Source organism: Mus musculus, chromosome 18 (genome assembly GCF_000001635.26).
Source record: "Mus musculus strain C57BL/6J chromosome 18, GRCm38.p6 C57BL/6J".
Lineage (NCBI taxonomy): Eukaryota > Metazoa > Chordata > Mammalia > Rodentia > Muridae > Mus > Mus musculus.
In genome coordinates, this window is record NC_000084.6 from 76,942,552 (window position 1) to 76,962,434 (window position 19,883).

A 19,883-nucleotide genomic window follows, 5' to 3' on the forward strand; every position below is an offset into this window, starting at 1 on the left:
GCAACCAAGGCAACTCTTATTTTTTAAAAATAAGAGTTGCCTTGGTTGCTTGGGTGCTTGCTAGCACCTACTATCATGGTGGGGTCATGGCAGCACATAAGGTGCCTCACATGTGCTGGAGCAGTGTGTAAGAACTTTACATCCTGAACTCCAGACAGTGAAAGACAAACAGGGCCGGCAGGCTTCTGAAACCTCAAAACCCACCAACAGTCATAGACTCCCCCCAACCAGGAAACAACGAATCCCTTCCAAACAGTTCAACTGAGAACAAGCACTCAACATGAGCTTGTTGGTACCCTCATTCAAGCTACCACAGTATCTGTGGAGCGTTCCCGATGACTAGTGCAGGCAGAGAGAAGCCAGGGTGGCTCTTTCCGTCTTTTCGCTCAAAGCGGCTAGAGAGAGCCACAAGGCTGAATCTGCCAGCAGCCTGTTCCGCAGCGTCTTTGCTGGCTATAGAGCAAAGCCTACAGTAAAAACGTCAATACACAAAGTGATCTTAACAGACTTGAGTAGTGCTTCACCACCACTTATCTGCTCCACGGAGGCTCAAGGAGAAGTGGGCCTCCCTCATCGGTCTCAGTAACACTGCTGACTGCAACACTGGGTAGAGCAAATGCTACAGTGCTCTATGGTTTCTAGGTCAGAGTCAGCAGCTGTCTCACACAAGAGGTTCCAGGCATGTCAACTATTGTGCCCCGTCCCATTGTTCCTGAAAGTTAACTAATTTTTCATGTGTATTCTCACTGCTGTGACAAATTACATGACCCAAAACAACTTAAGGTTGATTGATCTTGGCTTCTGGTTTAAGGATATGGTCCGTCATAGTGAGGAAAAGCATGACAGCAGAGACATGAGGCTGCTGGTCATATTCATCCACAAGAAGCAGGGATGAATGTCGCCACTCACCTGGCTTCTCCCCAACCCCTTTGTAATTAGCCTAGGACCTCGGTCCGTAGGATGGTACATGAGGCCCACATTAAGGATGGGTTTATCCTTCCCTTGGATAAACACTGGAAGGAAGCACCTTCACAGGCATATCCAAAAGTGTGTCGTTAGGTGATTTCAATTCCAAACATAGTCAAGTTGACAATGAAAATTAATCCTCACACACAGCGTGCATAGAAGGACGCCTATGCCTACATGAAAAGTATTTGGATCAAAAGGAGACAAGCAGAGACTACTAACATGTGCAGAAAAGGATGGTAAGGAAGGCTGGGGCAAGTAGACCAAGAACTTCCTCACCTAAAAACAGGTAAGGCCCGTGGGAGCTCTCATGGAAAGAAGACTAGGCAAGCAGAAGGCAGTTTTGGATGGCTTGATGGGACAAAGTCGCTGCCTGAAGTTAATGGGACCCAGAAGTAAACGCCATCGTTGTTCAAGTAACGAAATTGAGGCATAGGGTGTTGAAGGATTACGAAGGCCTGTGAAGCGTCTCTGAGAAGGACAAGAAGTGAGGAAGCGAAGGAGGGAGGAGGCAACGTTTTACAGAGCTTCACAGTGGGCAAGAGCAGAAGCATCTACCACGCCGCCCGGACGCTGGGCGGGACTTCCGGCGCGTCACGACTGCATCCGGGTTGGAAGGCGTGCTCGGCGGCGCTCGGGCCTTTCCAGAGGACAGCGGGGCTGCGAGGGTGAGGAGGCGCGCGCAACCAAGAGGCAGAGGGCTTGGGGATGGCGGCCGCGCCCCTGCCGGAGGCGGCATCTCCTGTGAGCGGGCTGGGGGAACGCCTGCGCTCTCCTCGAGAATGGCGCTTCACGGCCCGGGCCTCCCCGCGTCCTTGCGGTGACCGGCCCTCTGCGGCGTGCGCACGCGCAGAACTGTTCTCCCAGGGGGGGCTGGGCTATTTCCCCGGGCGGACGGGTGGTTTGCTCTGTGGTCGTCGTATCTACCGTCCTGCCCTGTATAATGTGGATGCCTGGAACTCGAGTTAGGGCAGAATGCAGAAGCCATCCTGGAGAGGTGGAAGCTTATTGTGGGTAACTATACAAAATAGTTCTACTGACTTCTATCGTGATTGGTTTCCAAGGGCACAGAACATGACAATATGTAATCAGTCTTGGCTTTAGAAAGTTTCCTTATAATGGCAGGCTAGACAAGTAAAAGTTATCTAGGCCTGAAGACCATCTAAGCCTTAATATTTTATCTAGGTTCTAATTTAACTCTTCATGTCTACATACATACATTGGATGTATCTATACATACAGTCAACTGCAGATCAGAACTACTCCAAAAAAGCCAGATGCAGTGGTAGGCACCAGTAATTCCATCACTCAGGAGACAGATTCACAAGTACAAGGCCAGCTTGGGCTGACCGTGTTCTAAAAGTACCAGAAAGGAAGGAAAAGGGGAGAGAAGGAATGAGGGTAAGAAATATTCTAAAGGAGAAATAAAATGTTATTTATGCTAAACAATATGAAGTTCTTGTCATTATTCCCTAGAGCACTCAATATAACAACAGTGCACAGGATTTGCATTGTTTTAAGTACTGTATTGAAAGATGATTCCAATTATCTACCAGGAAGGGAATGGCTGTGTGCAAGTACTGTGCTGCTTTAGACAAAGGACTTTTGGACTTGGGCATCCCTAGGGGCTCTTGGGACCAAGTCCATGGATACCAGATGTTCCTTCTGTCCAATATTGGTTGTGGTTCAGCTAACGGGAATTATAAAGAGAACAGGGAACTTGGCAGATATGAATGGCTTAATAGGGCTATCTGAAGAAGTGAGTGTTTTAAAGTTTGACTTGAACATCTAAGTTCTGTTTCCCTTTCCTCTCACACGTGTGAAGCCCCAAAAAAGCAAGGTATGTTCTATGGAAAATTTTTTTAATGTAGGCTTTTAAATTAACATTACATTTTCAGGTGCTTCTGGAGGGATTAACATCAGTAGTTTTTATGATTTTTCCCTTGGACTAATTGGACAGTTATTTAAGTACTGTTCTTTCTGGTGATGGGTTTTTTGGTGGTGGTGGTGGTGTTTTTTTGTTTTTTGTTTTTGTCTTCTGTTCCTTTTAGTTATGGGAGAAAGTTGCTAAGTAGATGATGTAGACCATGAACTTGATATACAGCCCAGACTGGCTTCTTACTGCCCCCTGCTGCAGCCTTTCCAAATGCTAGCTAGATCCCAGGCATGCATTTTAAAGATCACAAAGGACCAGGATAGAATATCAAGAAAACTCATAAAGGGGAGGATTTTTGCACTTGAGACTTGACTGACTAAAGCTTTTTTTTTTTTTTTTTTTTTAATTATGTGCACGTGTGTATGTCTGAGTGTGTCTGTGTGCAGGCAGGAGCCAAGAGAGTCAGAAGAGAATGTCTTATCCCCTTGGAACTGGAGTTACTTGGAACAGTTACTGCCCTGTGGGTGCTGGGAACGGAACCCTGTTCTGAGCAAGAGCAGTTATTACTGAATCATCTCTACAGTTCTTAATATCTTTTTATTTCTGCACTCTTTTCCAGTAGATATTTGGCAAAGACAAGCAGAATGCATTTTTTTTCTCTCTTCTTTTAGGGGTGGTGGGATGGGGCGGTGGTTGTCATGTAGCCCAGGCTGGCCTCAAGTTCAGTAGATAATTGAGGATGCTGCTGAACACTGGAGCTGGCATTATAGGCCTGGACCACCACACCCAGCATTTCCTCAACAAACTCTTGTATGGAGTTTTATGCCGAGTGTATAAAATGACCATGATTGCAACTTGACAGTGTTCTATAAGGGTAGGATGATAGTAGACGTTCAGACCCAGCAAGACCCCACAGAAGTGCTTATAGGTATCCAGAGGGAGACATGCAAACTTATGGATAGGTGTGCTTTGTAGTATAATAAAATAGTAAAACAACAGTTACTTACACTTAGGAGAACATAATGATAGTACATTTATATAAAAGAAGACAGTTGTAAAAATGAATGTCCAGATCTACCTAGAGTAACCTACCTACATCTATCAGGATAGGGAAATCACTAACTGTGCACACTGATAGGCATTTTCCTCAGGGACGCAGATAGAGGTCAGATTAGACCAGATTAAAGGTAGATAAAGGCAAATTTATTAGGAGGCAGCTCTCGGGTGGGTTCACTGATCTCACGAAGGAGGTCAGTGGAGTCGCGCATCCAGGCTAAAGCAAGGGGACTTTCTAGAGCTTAGGGGAGGAGTGATGGGGTGCCAGCTAGGACCTGGCATGGTGCCCATACATGGTAAAGAACTGAGCCCCTGGGCAGGCGCTCTTGGAAGGGTTGCTGGAAACACAGAGATGAGGGGTGATGACTTGTTAGCCTGAGTTTTCTCTGCAGGTGAGGTTGGGGGACGGAGGGATGAGGATCCTTGTGCAGGGGATGAGCCGGTGCCCCAGCCTAACATCCTAACCTCTTTGGGTATAGGGGTGCCGATTCAGATCTCACTCCTTCCTTCTGAAGAGGGGCAGCAGTGGGTGGGAGAGTTGGGAGTAGGTGGGAGTGGGTAGGGGGGAGCAGAGTGAGCCCCAGGCTCCTGCTCATCAGGAGGTATGGGTGTCGGAGCATTTGGCTGACTGTTACTTGGGAAATTTTACTCCTGGAGGAAAAGGAGAGGGCAAGGTGCTAGGAGAAAACCCTATGAGCAGAGCTAGCCATGTGAAGAGTTAAGACTTAGAAAGCATGGACTAGAGATGTGGCCTGGTTGTATTGGTGGGGTCCTTCAGACAGTTTGTGGAGTGACTCAGTCTGAGTCTCCACCATGCCAGATGCATTGATGTAATAGTAGCATTTTCTCCCAGAAACATGTAGATGCACCCTTATAAGTCATGAGGAGGTTAAGGTTAAAGGCCCTCTAGTTTTCTAAGGCTTTTGAAACCTTTAAGAATCTTACTAAGATTTTTAAAAAAATTCATTTAGACAGGTTAGCATTATCATTGTTTGTAATCTATACTGAAACCCATACCTTTGTGTCTTTGTCGAGGTTTGGGAAACAATTAAAATCTGATTGACCTTGAAGCTCTGAACTTAACGTAGAAGAATCTGAAGCAGCTTTCATTCCTCCCAGATCCTTAAATCACTTTCCTGTCACCATCCAAGTTTTCTTTTCACATCCTCCAACCTTCATGACTTCATTTACCAACCTCAAAACACCCCCCCCCAGACCCTCAAACATTTTCTTAGAAACTTTATATCTCTTTTTATGCAGCTACTTACCACTAGACACGGGTGGCTGACCCTTCAGCATAGCCATTGCAAAGCGAGCTCCTTTAGATAAAGCTATATTGATTTGTTTGCTTGTTTGAGTCTGATAACAAGGGAAATTGTCTCTAGACCTAGGAATGGCAGCTCTAGGAAAGCGAGGCTTGAGGCCTGATTTTTACATATGCAGAGGACTGAGAAGGCAGCTGAAGCTTGGGGGTTTGTCCTTAAATTGATCTTCAAACCCATCAGAGACCCCAGAAAGATAAATTTTATCTGAGCAAGCAGCCTCCAAGGTTTAAAAATGACACAGACACTGGGCTGCACCAGGATAGTCAGTCATCCAAGGTATCTCTGTGGTCAGTGGGACATCCATTTTGGCCAACAGCCCCAGAAAATCTGACAGACTTTTTTGTGAAGCAGGACTCGGAGGAAGGACTAACCTACTTTGTGTGGGCAAAGCTAGTCGGTCAACTTCCCAGTGTCTCGCCTGTCACAGTTTGGCCAGTGTGCTGTCAGCAGTCATGGCAAAGGGCAGTTTATAGCCCAGTGTCTATCTGTGCCACATTTAAAGCAAGCCTCAGGCAGAGGTTCTTCTGTGCCCATCTTTGGAGGAGATCAGGAGTGCTGTCAGGGGCCTGTGTGTCTCTACTACAAAAAGGTTTTTTTATCAAACATTTTAAGTAACATAGTCTGTAGATTTTTGAGAACCATTTGTTTATCTAAAGTATATCTAAATAGACAAATGTTTGGTTTTTAGCTACTTAGTTTTTGTTTTGACTTTGAAAATATATAGAGAAAGCTGAATATAGCTTATTTTGGTAATTATGATTATAAGTATAGTTATGAACATGTTAAAGAATATGATTCTTTATGAGGTAGTCGATAATTGTATGTTTTAATTATGTTTAACAGTTTATAACAAATGCTTGAATGGTATGTTTAAACTTCAATGTTAGGACAGGAAAGGGTTAATAAGGTTGAAAAAATGGCAATTTTTTTTGCTTTAAGGACCTTGGCTGAGGAAACTGCTATCACAAGGTCACAAATTTGATTACCAGCAGTGTAGAATTTAGCTTTAGGAAGGGGGTGGGGTGGCACATCGAGCTGAAAGGAGGCTTTTTTGGAGTCATGTCAGTGAGGAGGTGGGACTGTTAAAGTGATGCAGTTGGAAAAAGTTTAGGGACCTAGGATGGCAGAGGGGGGCAGATCTTGTGGGGGATGGGGGAAAAACAAAAAACGAAAACTGGTTACTGTGGTTGGGCTTGAGGAAGCTGTGGGTTTTGGAGGGACGAGAGTGACCAGTTGTTTAGGAGTGCTGGGAGGCTGATATGCTCAGTATGAGAGCGAGCGTTGAGGCCTCCCCACTGTGAGCATTGAGGGCCAGGCTAGACTGTGCAGAGTGGGCAGATCTGTCATAGGATGAGTGAGAAAAGGGGGGCCTACCAGGAGGAGGGGGGCTGCAGGACCTCAGGCAAACTGAAAGGAAGATGGGAGAGGGTGTTGCAAGAGTCAGGGCCACGTGAAGGACATAGCAGGCAGAAGAATCAGGCTCTGGAATTTAGAATCGAATTCACAGACAAGTGATTCCCACATACCTAAGGAGGATAGATTAGCAGCCTGGTTTGGAGTGATCACTGCAGCTAAAACTGTGAGTTTGTCAAAGGAAGAAGAGGGTGGGGGGGGCGGTGCTCGAACAAGGGAGGGGACTTCGGTTTGGGGTCTGAGTCCTTGGAGGCACGGGGTCTGCTGCACTGACCATACTTTCAAAGTAGAACCTGAGCCTTAGAATATTGGCTACAGAGGAGGCACAAGGGTGCAGTTACCAACCAACCTGGACGTTTGCCCATATATCAGCAGAAATTTTAAGATCATAGAGAATATTAACATTAAGAATGCTCTCTGTTAGCCATTTATTGAAGCCAAGCCATAGAACAAAGGTGTTTTGGAAAAATTTTGTAGTGACTGAAGATGGAGTTTAGATTCGGTGTTGCCCATCTCCCAGCCTTGTGGGAGGCCTATGACACAGTGTCCCATGTGGTAGCCTGGGGTCAAACAGTGGTGGTTCCCCAGAACACAGAGCCCCTCCATGGCCCCTGCATCAGGCTCCTACCCTGTCGAGTGTCTACCCTGACTTCCTTCCCTGATGGACAGTGCTGTGGAAGTGTGAGCTGAGTAATCCTTTCCTCGCCAAGGGTCATGTTGTAGTAAGACAGCTTGTAAAGATAAGAAACAAATGGGAAAAGTGACTAATAAAGTAATCCCCAAGCCTAAAAAGAACGTATAAATCACCAGGCATGGTGGCAGATGCCTCTGATGCAGACAATGGGATACAGAAGCAGGGATGGTTGTAATACTAGAGGAAAACCTGGTCTACAGAGCGGTTCCGGGTCAGGTAGGGCTACATAGTGAGATCCTGTCTCAAAACAAAACAAACCCTAAGTCCCGACTACATCAAATCTCATTCCTCTTCTTAAGACCCCGTTACTAATGATCTCTAAACCAAATGTATCCTTGTGTGATACAGCTCAGAATAAAGATTAACGAGGTAGCATAGGGCTCTAACCCCAGCTCTTAGGAGGCAGGAGGACTGTGAATTCAAGGTTAGTCTGGGCTACGTAACAAGATCTTGTCAAACAATTTAAACAGCAAAGTATTTAACAAGTGTTTGAGGGGAAAATTTGCAAAGCTGCCTACATTAGAAAGTGAGGATACAATCTTTAAAATTTGCAGCATGGATCTAGAAATGCAGCTTAGTAGATAGCTCGCTTGACTTGCATGCATAAAGCACACACACACACACCACATGTGCACACATACATCACACACACACACCCCACAGGCACACACACACCACATGTGCACACATACACCACACACATCTTATTTTTACTATAGAACTTGATTCTTCCCCTCAACTTATAGGTTATTTATAGGAAATCATAGCTTCCTTTAAATACTGGCAGCTCCTTGGCCACACATACCGGTTCAGAACATAGCAGTGACAATTAGAATGTTTTAATTGTCCACAACCAATTATGAAAAGACCTTCCTAATGTAGTGTCCCTGTCTGTGTATTCGTTATTCTCATACTTAAAAATAAAATACGTATTACCAGAATTATTCTGAGAAGCCTGAAAGTAAGTCGTAGCATCTCGTTCTAACATTTTCTTTCCAAGTTTTAACTCGATTTAAAAGAGAATATATAAAAACCTAAGCATTATAAAAGTTTCATGCATTAAATGTTGAATTTTGATTTTTTTTAAATATTATTTTTTTTTCCAAAAGAGAAGCAGCTTAACGCTAAGCAATATCTTCCTGGATGTGAATGGTATTTTTGATTGCTTACCAGTTTTTAATTGTCCATTGTTTGTTAAAGTGTATTTTTAATTTCATTTGCTCTCTCCTAGGGCATGAAGGATGGCAGCGCGCCGTGCGTTAAAAGCTGTTTTGGTGGATCTCAATGGCACACTTCACATTGAAGATGCAGCTGTGCCAGGCGCACAGGAAGCTCTTAAAAGGCAAGCTGTCCTCCAGGTTCAGATGACAAATACGTTTTTAAGTGCCGCTTTACCAAGGCGGATCATTAGCTAAATGGATGGCCTGAAGATGGCTTTTCACCAGCTTACCATACATGGCCGAACTGCCTTGGGTCTAGCTAGAAGATGTATGCGTTGTAATATCCTCCCAACATCGTTCTCCCTGCTTTATTAGGCTTGGCCTTTTGCTCTAGTCTTTTTGTTCTCTCTCCTCCCCCCACCTCCACTCCCACCAGTCCCCCACTCTGTTTTGTTTTGTTTTGTTTTGTTTTAAACCAACAATGTAAATTTGGAGGTGAAGTCTCAAGAAACTAGAATAGTAATTTAATTCTAAAACTATAGAATGAATAGCACTGGGGGGGAAAAAAACACATGAGTCCTGGGATCTAACTGAAATACACAGATAAGCACACAGACATATTCTGCCTCCTGATCGCCTAAGATCCAACACTGAATTTGCAACTGTTAAGAGTAATGCTTGGTTGAAAGACTTGGAATTTTTGAAAGATTTCTATCAACTACATTTAATACTTCCAAAGATTAAAGACTATATTTCTGATTCACCAAGTACAACACTAAGCAGGTCTAGAAACCAGCAGAGAATACATGAAGAAAGCGTGTTAAAGAGAACTAAGGCTAGAGGGGGCTCATTAAGTCAAGTGCTTGCTCTGCCAACCTGAGAGCCCTGGCACCCACTTAAAGCCAGGTGTGGTGGCTCCCTGAGGCTTTGGACAGCCTAGCCAAATCTGAAAGCCTCGGGCTAATGGGAGACCTTGTCTCAAAAGAGGTGTCAAAGCAATAGCGTCTGAGGTGGTCCCCTGGCCATATGCATGAACACACATGTGCATATATACACGTATGTACACCCAGTGCACATATACACGTATGTACACATGGTGAGCCAAATATGGATGTTTGCTTCTAGGTGCCATGAAAAAAATTTACTATTCAGTGTAGTCATCCTGAAAAAAAAAGCTAGAGGTTTTCAAAATCAATGGTGTACAGTTTGGTATCTGTCATTTTCAAACTCCAGAATGTCCACTGTGTCCTGTTCATAAGAAGATCTGGTGACAAGCCTCAGCACTGCTGGGTATGAGGGCAAGAGCAGCACAGGCTTCATCCTCTCTCTAGTATGTACTGCCCACTTAGAGAGCCAAACAGAAGATGCCAGTGTACCTGTGCTTGGGTGGTGCAGCTGCCATTCTCATTTGGAGCCCTGATGTTGAGTTTGTAATTGAGGAAGGATGGGCTTTCTTTAAAACCAAAAAACAACTGGGCGCCCGGCCTCTGTATGCGCCAGGCCTTCTCGGGCCAGGATGGGTGCCAGCTGATCTGTGAGCCTCAGTGAGTAGACATCCTAGTGCTTGCTTTCTTGCTTTTTCTAGTATCTCAGACTGGCCCTGCACTCAAAATGTAGCCAAAGGTGGCCTTGCCCCTCTGAACCTCCCACTTGAATGTCTCGGGCTGGAGTGGCAGGTGTGCGCCGCCCCCGGCTCATGGAGTGGAAGCCGGAACTTTGTGCACGCTAGGTAGGCAACTCTTCCGGCCCAGAAACATCCCCAGGTCTATTTATTTTTAACAGCTAAATTTAATTTTTATTTCCTCCATAGAAAACGCTGGAGAAACTGAGCCAAAAATGATGCTGACTTTGTACAAAGTATAAAAGAGGGTTTATATAAAAATAAGTAAATTAGGCAGAATTATTTAAACTCTAGTTTTTTTGTCTAAGGAATTTCCTTTGTGATTCCTCTGCCACTTATCCAAGTCACCAGAACTCCCCCAAAGCCAGAGCCCAGGCTCCCTCTCACCTTCTGCCAGTCAGAGCGAGCTGACGTTCACTCTAGTCGCCCTTCCAGCCCTCCCACAGTCCTTTCAGTTGATTTTCTTTGATCCACACTTGAATTGTGGCAACGTCAGTGTTCCCTGCTAAGATTATTAGCATTGATTCCTAGAAGCAGTTTACTGCAGAGTCTGCTTTAGAAAGGACGCTGCCACTTCTCCTGACATGAGTGAGCCCAGATAATACCCATCCACAAGCTGCTGGCCACACTGCGGAACTGCAGGTCTGTGGGACATGCCAACACTTTGCTGAGACAAACGCCACTCACTCACAGTCAGACACACACCTTCAACTGCGACCTGCCTCGTGTCCGTCAGTACCTTCAGTACTTCTAATTGTCTTAAGTATCATAGTCCTTCATATGTTTGTCAAAACCCACACTGAACAATGAGGTCTAGGTCAAAAAAGAGAACTTATTTTCCCACCTGTCTTTAAATCTCTGTCCACAAGTTCATCAAAATCACGCCTCCGTCCCAGGTCTCATTGCTGTGAAGGTGGCCTTTCTGCTTAGATTGAAAGAAAACTCCCACCTCTGATGCAGTGTAACCGCTGAGCCTGCCACTCTGCCAGGCAGGAGACTGTCTGTTGAACTTTCTGGGGCACTGGACATTTCCCTGTCGGAATCCCTGCGCTGGCACTGCCACTGTGGTTTCTATAGAAACAGACAAGGGAAGTTGAGGTACTAGTTACACAAAAAGTTTTGTTTTTTAAAGAAAACTCATTAAAGCTGATGTGGGTATTCCACAGTAATGCTCACTTTGAAGATAATAGCCATGTTAACGTAGCAATTTCTTTTGTGAGATAAACTACCAAATTTAATGTGTTCTACTGAGAAGTTGCCACACAGATATAATAGAGGAAGTCATGATTACAGTGGATTATTTAATCATATAAATTTACTTAATGTTCTTTGAGTGCATTCTTAAAACTCTCTTCTGTTTTATTTGCTTGTTTTAAATTATGTCAAGCACTTTTATGCCTTGTAGCCTTCTGGGGAAGACATTAAAAGCAACAGGCTATTAATATGAATTCTAAATTATAACTAAATTATAATTACCTTTAGATTTTATGTTGAAGCACTGTTCAACATATTGAACTGAGAAAGTATTTGTAAAGAAGGCTAGATTCACAAATTCTTTCTCTGAAATAATCCCAATTTGTTATTCAAAACCAGATCATGGAATCAAATCAATCCTGTATGTTAGTAGTACTTACACACATGCTGTGTAGACACTGGCCTTGAACTCACTTATGGCTCAGGCAGCCTCAGACTTTCCGTTCTTCTCCGGGCTGCTGGGTCTGACAAGAAAATGAGTTCTGAGCATCTCTCTGAGCTGTCCAGGGAGTTTCTGTTCATACGCCCAGCAATGCACTGGTGTGTAGCTATCTCTGTCAACATCTCAGTTTGGTCTTTTTTTTATTCCCTTCCAGTCCATTTCACAAGACTCTAATAACTGTGGCATCCTCAGCTCTTGTAACAGGAGCAATAAAACACTGGCAGAGCACAGTAAACCTTGCCACGGCCCCACTGCTACCCAGTGGCTGCAGTTACTTGTCGCCATGAGTCTCAATTCTGCCATGTCACATCAGGGAATGATCTTTAAGATAGCTCACGTCCAGACCCTGTGAGGACAGTGGACTTTCATGTCCTTACTAAACTCCTCAGCCAGCCAAGGGCAGCTAAAGTCCAGAAGCTCCCACAAAGTGGAGATAGCTTTCAAAGTTTGACTTTCCAGTGTGGGAGACACTGCCCACAGGGTGTGTATCATTTGTAGGCATTCTGAGTAGATTAAAAGCAAAGCACAGGGACATGGGCTCACGTCCTAACACTTGCCGGCTTGGGAGGCTCCATGAACTAAGAGGTAAAAGCTGCACTTGTGAATCTGGCTTTTCCAGGTTGCGTGCCACTTCTGTGATGGTTCGGTTTGTGACCAATACAACCAAAGAGAGCAAGAAAGACCTACTGGAGAGACTGAAAAAACTGGAGTTTGAGATCTCCGAAGATGAAATATTTACTTCCCTGACAGCAGCCCGAAACTTAATCGAGCAGAAGCAAGTCAGGCCCATGCTCCTGGTTGATGACCGCGCACTGCCTGAGTTCACAGGTGAGAGATTTGGGAGAAGTTGACCAAGTTCTTCACGTGGGGATCCCTGAAACCATGCAGAAGAGGCATCTACTCAGATATTCCCATTGCTGAGATGGTCCACAAAACAGACAGACAGACAGACAAAGCAGCCTTGTCCATAGCAGTACAGGACTTACCCTCTAACACTTGGTCGGTCAGCTCGACCACATTAGTTGCTGCTGTAGCCCAGGAGGTAAGAGCTGCCTCTGCACCCCTGCATTTGACTCCAAGTCCCCTGCTGTGTTTATAGAGTTTATAGAGTCTGAGCTGATGTTTCTCAGACCTTTCTGACCACCATCTACAGTACTGACTTGGTGAGGTAAGCGGCATTATATGTTTGGGTTGAGTTTTATTGGTACTTAGATCATCCCAAGTTAGTAATCTATTAGTGAATCATGAGCATGTCTTAAAGTAATTCTTTTGAGTATTATAACTGTTAATCCAGGATGTGCTCTCATAACTTGGCTAAGTGAGATAAACCAGGGACTTCTTAAAAATAGATGCCATTCTAGATAGTACAGCTATTCCGTAATGATTGTAAAATACTTTTCAATAAAGAGTAAATTGTTTTCACTTTGGAAAAAGTGACTATAGAAAAATGTCCTAGTTACATGAACAAGCTAAAGGACAGCAAAGCAATCTTTGAATCTGAATTTCCTTTCTGACTGTATTAAAACAATATTAAAACTCTAGCTTGTTTTTTTTTTAAGTAAGATTCTGATGTACTAGCAGTAAACTAGAATTGGGATGGAAAAGCAGAATATTTGGTCAGGACTGGAAGAAATCTTGTCACTCAGTGATGGACTGTACCTCTTAGAATATGTTTATCTATATGAAAATAACCAATATATGTGAGTATTTGAAGAAAATGAAAATATCTTTGCCAACATCTGCTTCAGTAATAGATGTAATAAAAAGAAATAACACTAAAAATATTCAACTCTCACTGTGGGCAATTAGTTTGTTCCCTCAACAAACTTTAACAAGTTATTTAACACTCATGGCAGTGAGTAAGAAAGAAACTGACAGTGGGCATCTGAAAACAGTGAAGGGCACTCAGGCATTAGCTGTGCATAGTTCTTAGACCTTGTGATCAGACGACGGACAAACTTTGCCTGGTTTGTCATATCTGAAGTCCTAGTATTATATACCAGGCTCTTAAACATGCTTTAATATGTGTGAAACCAAATGTAGATTAGGAAATGGTTATAAAACTGTAGAATTCTACACAATGGTGCTTTTCATATTTGTCATGCATGTGCCAATTAGGAGTCCCATTTCCCTTGCCTCTTAGAATTTCATTCCCTTATCAGTTACTGTTACTGTGATAAAACTCGTAGATGTTCTCCTGGCTATAATCAATAAAGCATTTTGAAATCAGAAATCACTCACAAATATCAGGTTGCAATTTTCAATTCAGGTATTCTAGCTATAAAAACATCTATGAAGAATATGGAAAGATATTAATGTCCCTCTCTTCTCCCTCCTCTCCAGCCCACTCCTCTCTCTTTTCCTCTTCCCTCTTCCAAAATGTACTTCAGATTATGGTGATAGCAAAATGTGCACATGGGGGAGATTTTTTTTAATACAGTGTGACTGTATAAATGGTTACATTTCTTCCCTGTTGCCAGGAGTTCAAACCCAGGACCCCAACGCTGTGGTCATTGGACTGGCACCAGAGCATTTTCATTATCAGCTTCTGAACCAAGCATTCCGGTAAGCAGCTGCCTCTCATCCGATCAAAGGGTCTCCTTCATTTCTTCTTTAGATTTTGGCACGTAAGATTTTTTGTTAATTTCTGACAACCTAGATTACACAATAGGGTCATCATCTTCAAAAAGTCACTTTAGTGTCAACATCAAATAATATTAACTATCTTGGCGTGTGTGTGTGTGTGTGTGTGTGAGTGTGTGTATGTGTGTGTGTGTGTGTGTGTGTGTGTGTGAGAGAGAGAGAGAGAGAGAGAGAGAGAGAGAGAGAGACAGACAGCTGTCGCTGGATGCAGGACAGCTTCAGAGATTGGCTCTCTCCTTTCCCCTGTGGGTCCTGAGGATCAGGTTTTGGTCTTAGGCAGCTTTACCTGCACCACTTCACTTCGCTTTTGGTTTTGTTCGTCATCTGTGTAAATACGTGATGATCATTTTTCCTCTTATTTAGAGAATCAATATTCTAGAACAAGAATTCACAATAAAATTGCAACTGGAAAGGAGGTAGGGTTTTGTGGTTGTTGTTATTATTACTTTATTACTGTTGGCATTTTCCAACAGTGCTGGTCACTGAGAGAAAACAGCACCCAGCTAATCAGCTGGAGACGGTGAGGGTGACTCACCTTACTGAGAGGCCGGGCTAGGAAGAGTGGGCCCTTTGACCATATTTTCAAAGCAACGAAGACCAAGTGCTAATGAAAGACTGCCCTGGCAAGTGGCTGTAAAGATGGAGAATCAGCAAGTGTCCACATGGCTACTAAATTACCAGGTCGGGGTGGGAGAGTAAAGAGTAAAAGGCCAGAAGAAGGTGAGAGGCCTGCTTTAGCAGCCAGGAGGGGTTGGAGACATTCGTCCTATGAGACAGGCAGGTGGAGAGCCTTTGGTGGGATTGGCAGGCACATAACACGCCAAAGCTGTAAGTCCAGTGTATGCGAGCATTTGGCCTACACCAACTCCTGCAGCTTCTAAAAGAACACTATGAACTTGTGCTCCTACTCCCCAAAATACGTCAACAAAATGTGCTCACAGATCTGATCTGCAGAGAAGACTTTGGGTTTTTTCTTAAAGTTTTTGTTTTCTCATCTTGCTTTTTATGTCTTCTCAAACAACTAAATAGTGTGATTTGCCTTTGTATTTATGACCGGTGAATACTTTAGAATGTTGCAGAAAGATATATTGAATTAATTTACTGAAAAAAAAATGGTTGGACAGAGAAGTAGGCGTGTATAGTGTTTGCCTACCATGCACAAAGCCCCTAGTTCAGTCCCCAGCTCCATATACAGTGGCAGTGCTTTTGCGTACATTTGTAATCCCAGCATTCAAACTGGAGCCAGAAGGATCAATGTTCAGTCATCCTCACCTTCGTGGAGGTCAAGGTTGGCCTGGAGAGCAAGATGCTCTAGGTCAAAGCAACAGCCAAGAACAACTAACCAAGCAGTGGCCTGATAGATGTCTGGTGTCATAACTAAACACTGCTTTTTATTTCCCCTCCCAGGATGAGGACACACAAGAATCACCCTAATGCACACTTAGTGTAGAATGTGTTTCTTGACATGTATGCCCTGTAAGAAACTTTAATTAAGCAGGTTTACACATCCACCCCCATTGTTTGCTGTCAGTTTTAGAAAGTGACCGTCCTCATGTAAAATCTGAATCAGCAGAAATTGCAGTTTGGGTCAAGTGTTCTCTGCTGTGTGCCCCGTCACTGAGGGACCTTGGTTAACGGACCCACCATCGTTGGCAGCTCTCGCGGTCACTGCGATGCTCAGGCCTTTATTTAGAAATTCATCCAGTCACCGACAAATGGCTTGAGACTGTACTTCCCAGCATAGGATGGAAAAAAAAGATTAAAGATAATAATAAAAAATACCTGATTTTCACATACTTTAATTGTCCTGCTTTAGTTTCTTGGGAAACTGTCTGCTGTCCTTTTGTAAGGCCGCCAGTGGTATCAGAGTTTATTTAAAAGAGAAGCCTGCATTGTTCCTTCTGCTGTTCCCTTTTGTGCACTCCTCTACCCACAGTTTCAAGAAGAAGCTATTGATTGATTTTAGCTGGTAATTTGGGAAGGACATATTTAATAGGAAGTCGGGAGGTCTCTTTTAAATGAATACTAGACTCAGGGTAATAAAAATGTATGTTGACATAATACTGGCTTTGTAATTGCTCGGATGCTGTCTAATTAGTACACTTTCCTAACCATATTGATTTTTCCAAACACCACATTTTAAAGCATTACAGTGTACTTATAGGTCAGCTCTAATTTCACAAATGCACTTAACAGCTGGATGGAGAGTTAACAGAGATTCTAGGTCTTGGCCTTGTTTGCATATTGATGTCCCCACAGAGACTGTGCCTTCTACCCAGTGGCTGCAGCTGTTTGGATTATATGTGGCAAATATAGGCATCTCAAATGAACCACCGATTAAATTACTATTCACGTTGATAATGAGAATAAACATTGGATGTTGATGCCCGTTGCATAACTGCCTTCCCAGGCATTATGCATCAAGACAGATGCATCAAATTTCATATTACACCGCTTTATCCCTATTATATTTTTAATGAACTGGCCTCTCTAAGATGCATGGCACATACATATATCTTACCTGCCTGAGCAAAATTGAGAATGATTTTAAAGAATTGCTTTGGGGGAAGGATGTAAACCAGCTCTTTAACACATTAGGTCTGACCTGGGATTGTGTTGTTGAAGGCATTCAGGTCCTTAGACCCTCTCCACCTAATGCTCACCATACAGGAACAATTAATGTTGCTGTGCTTCCCCGCTATCTTAGAGTAGAAATGATCAGTACATTTGATCCCTCCTACAAATGCCCTCCCCGCCCTCCTTGGTAATCGCTGTAATAATAGGACCAGGGGCTTGATGCTCTCTTATTTTCACGCATTTCTTAATCAGTACATCTGTAGCTCTCCCTAAATGATAGAAAGTATTAAGTTTTTATCTTTTTAACCCTACTCACTACTTTGCTTTTTCCTAAAAATACTGTATGATTCATTTATATGAAGGTAGCTCTATTTTTTTAATTTTACAGCAGTATAACTACATTAGTGCAAAGCCTGTTTATCTTAAGATCTTAACTAGAAGCCCAGTGTTTGAGGCTTTAAGTAATGGGCTAATTGGACGGAAGACCACATAGGTAAATAGATTACTTCCTAATCTAGCCTGATCCTAGTCAGACTAAAGAGTACCTGACCATGGAAACAGCGTGTTTTAGTTGTGGAAAACGCACAAAAGAATAACTAAAGGTTCCCTGCTTCTGCCACCTGAAGAGAATCCTCATCGGTGTGTTAGCACATAGCTAGTTATGTACATGGGTTTCGGTGCACAGATTTGTATATACTAGAACGTCAACTCAGAGATGCAGGGCATCCCAAGCCCCCTAAGGAAGTCCTGTTTGAGAGGCAGCTTTGGAGTTTCTCTGATGGCCTCTCTTCTGAAATTCTCTTTCCTGATACAGGGTCTGAGCACTCTTCTAAGGTACTTTTTGGACTGGAGAGGTTTTCTGTCTTTTTTTATTTAATTAAACAGTTGGGGGTGGACTGAGGGATGGCTCAGCCATCAGGAGCACAGCTTGCCTTTCCTGAGGACGATCCAACTGCATTGGTCCCTTACAGGCACAGAGGTGAAACATTCATACTTAAAAATAACTCTTAATTTTTTATAGTTCCATACATTTATATAAAGGCATTTAGAATTTTTCCGTCTCACTCTTCTCATCTTCCTCCCTTTTCCGCCGAAAGCCTTCCTTCCCAGCAGGGTGTGCAGGAAATCCTGATGGTTGTTGTTCAATGGAGGATTGCTTGCTTAGGGCCTGCATGTCTTTTTCAACAGCAACAGGATCGGGTTTAAGTGTTGTAATGTATTTAATTATGAACCAGGAGAAAACAACGGGGACAAGAGGAGGAGAACAGTGACAGCCACTGAGGACTGTTTGCAGTAACACTCGAGTCTCAGGAGTTGGAACCTGGGCAGGAGACATTTCACAGCACTGTGCTACTAAGGTCAAGTTAGAAAGCTTTTTTGTGGGACTCTTCCATTTGTGAAATGGCTGTCAGCTATGCAGTCCTGATTAAAGTCCAAAAAGGGTCAGCGAGATGCCAGATAAAGGATAAAGGCGCTTGCTGACCGGTGGCCTGAGTACCGTCTCTGGAGCCCATGTGGAAGAAGAGAACCTACTCCTGCAAGTTCAAACTAGAAGTCAAAGCCTTGGGCATGAGAAACATAGAAATACAACCCAGAAGATTTCAGGCACCTGTGTAAGCTGACCTGAGCTCACAGGAAAGGACTGGCCTGCACCCCGTTGCCAGGCAGTGCTGCTCCCCATGTGACCCTCCTCTGGTTTCTGTCACTATGTCCGCTTCCTGCTCTTCACACGGATGAAATTGTACACGGGTCACTTTTGTTGTTGCTGCTTTGAGACACCCATGCATGACAGGCAGTGGGCCTCCTTTTTCCCGTTCTCATTCCTGCACTATGTAGTGTGGCATGTTGGACGAGTTTCCCGGGCCTCTTTGTGTGCTGATCCTGGCTCTTGCTTTGTTTCCAGTCTTGCTGCTGTGATGAACACTCTTCTGCATGTCTGTGGGGACATGCACATTATTCTCATGGGTGTGGATTTAGGAGTGAAGTTGCCAGATAGTGGTGTAGGTAACAGTTTTAGCCTCGGTCGGCATTGCCAGTTCACCCAGTGCTAGCCCCACGTCACACATTCCGCCAGTTCCATTCACCCCACGTTCCCACCAGTCTTTTGTAATCTGTGGAACTGTGGCTGTCCATGTGGTCTCCATGGTAGCTTCTTAATGAGTTTATTTCTCTAATGAGTAATATTGGAAAACCTTTCATGTATTATTGAATATCAGATAGCTTGTCTTATGATGTGCTTGTCCACATCTTTTGCTGTTCTGGCTGAGTTATTTTTCGTATTGATATATAAGAGGCATTTATGTGTTGTATATATCCGTCTTAGTTTCCCTAGGGTACCACAGATATTTCAGCCTGGACTGGATTTGCATTTTTGCTCTCCTATTAATATGAGAGCACAAAGTTCTTAATTTTGATGGAATTCAATTTGTCAACATTTTCTTCTGTTCTATTTAATAAATACTTAATACCCCAAGGACATGAAAATGCTATGTTTTCTTCTGTAAGCTGTTGTTTTTGCCTTTAGCAACTAGGTGTGGGGTCTGTTTATGTCTTTATGACTCATATGAGATGAGAGTGAGTGACTGAGAGAGGCTTGAGGCAGGGGCTTCCGATACATCTTAGACTGGCATTGACCTTGTGATCTCCTACCTCAGCCTCTCCAGAGCCAGGTTACGAATGTGCATCTCCACGCCCAGAGAAGAGTTCATGTCTTCATATGTGCTTACTTGTTCCAGAAACATTGTAGAGACTTGCTCTTTCCCCAGTGAGTTCCTTGACTTAAGCAAGTGGCCATGTGCATTGCTTGTTTCTAGATTCTCCATCTTCACACTGCCATGACTACTGTATGACTACCTC

The 19,883-nt window shown here is 43.6% G+C and overlaps 1 protein-coding gene across 4 annotated transcripts in view; it reads left to right on the forward strand.

Moving 5' to 3' along the window:
* The first annotated feature begins 1,563 nt into the window (after positions 1-1,563).
* Positions 1,564-19,883, forward strand: part of Hdhd2 (haloacid dehalogenase-like hydrolase domain containing 2) — a 28,057-nt gene continuing 9,737 nt past the window's right edge. Inside the window, exons 1-5 of one of the 4 annotated variants that reach the window (NM_001039202.1) lie at positions 1,564-1,634; positions 8,562-8,672; positions 12,427-12,635; positions 14,288-14,372; positions 18,263-19,502. In NM_001039202.1, coding sequence (NP_001034291.1) covers positions 8,572-8,672; positions 12,427-12,635; positions 14,288-14,372; positions 18,263-18,308 — 441 coding nt within the window. In that variant the 5' untranslated portion in view covers positions 1,564-1,634; positions 8,562-8,571 and the 3' untranslated portion in view covers positions 18,309-19,502. Of the gene's footprint in view, positions 1,635-1,832; positions 1,981-8,561; positions 8,673-12,426; positions 12,636-14,287; positions 14,373-18,262; positions 19,503-19,883 lie in introns of those variants that run through there. The other 3 variants (NM_029826.2, NM_001361227.1, NM_001039201.2) reach the window with 3 other exon arrangements.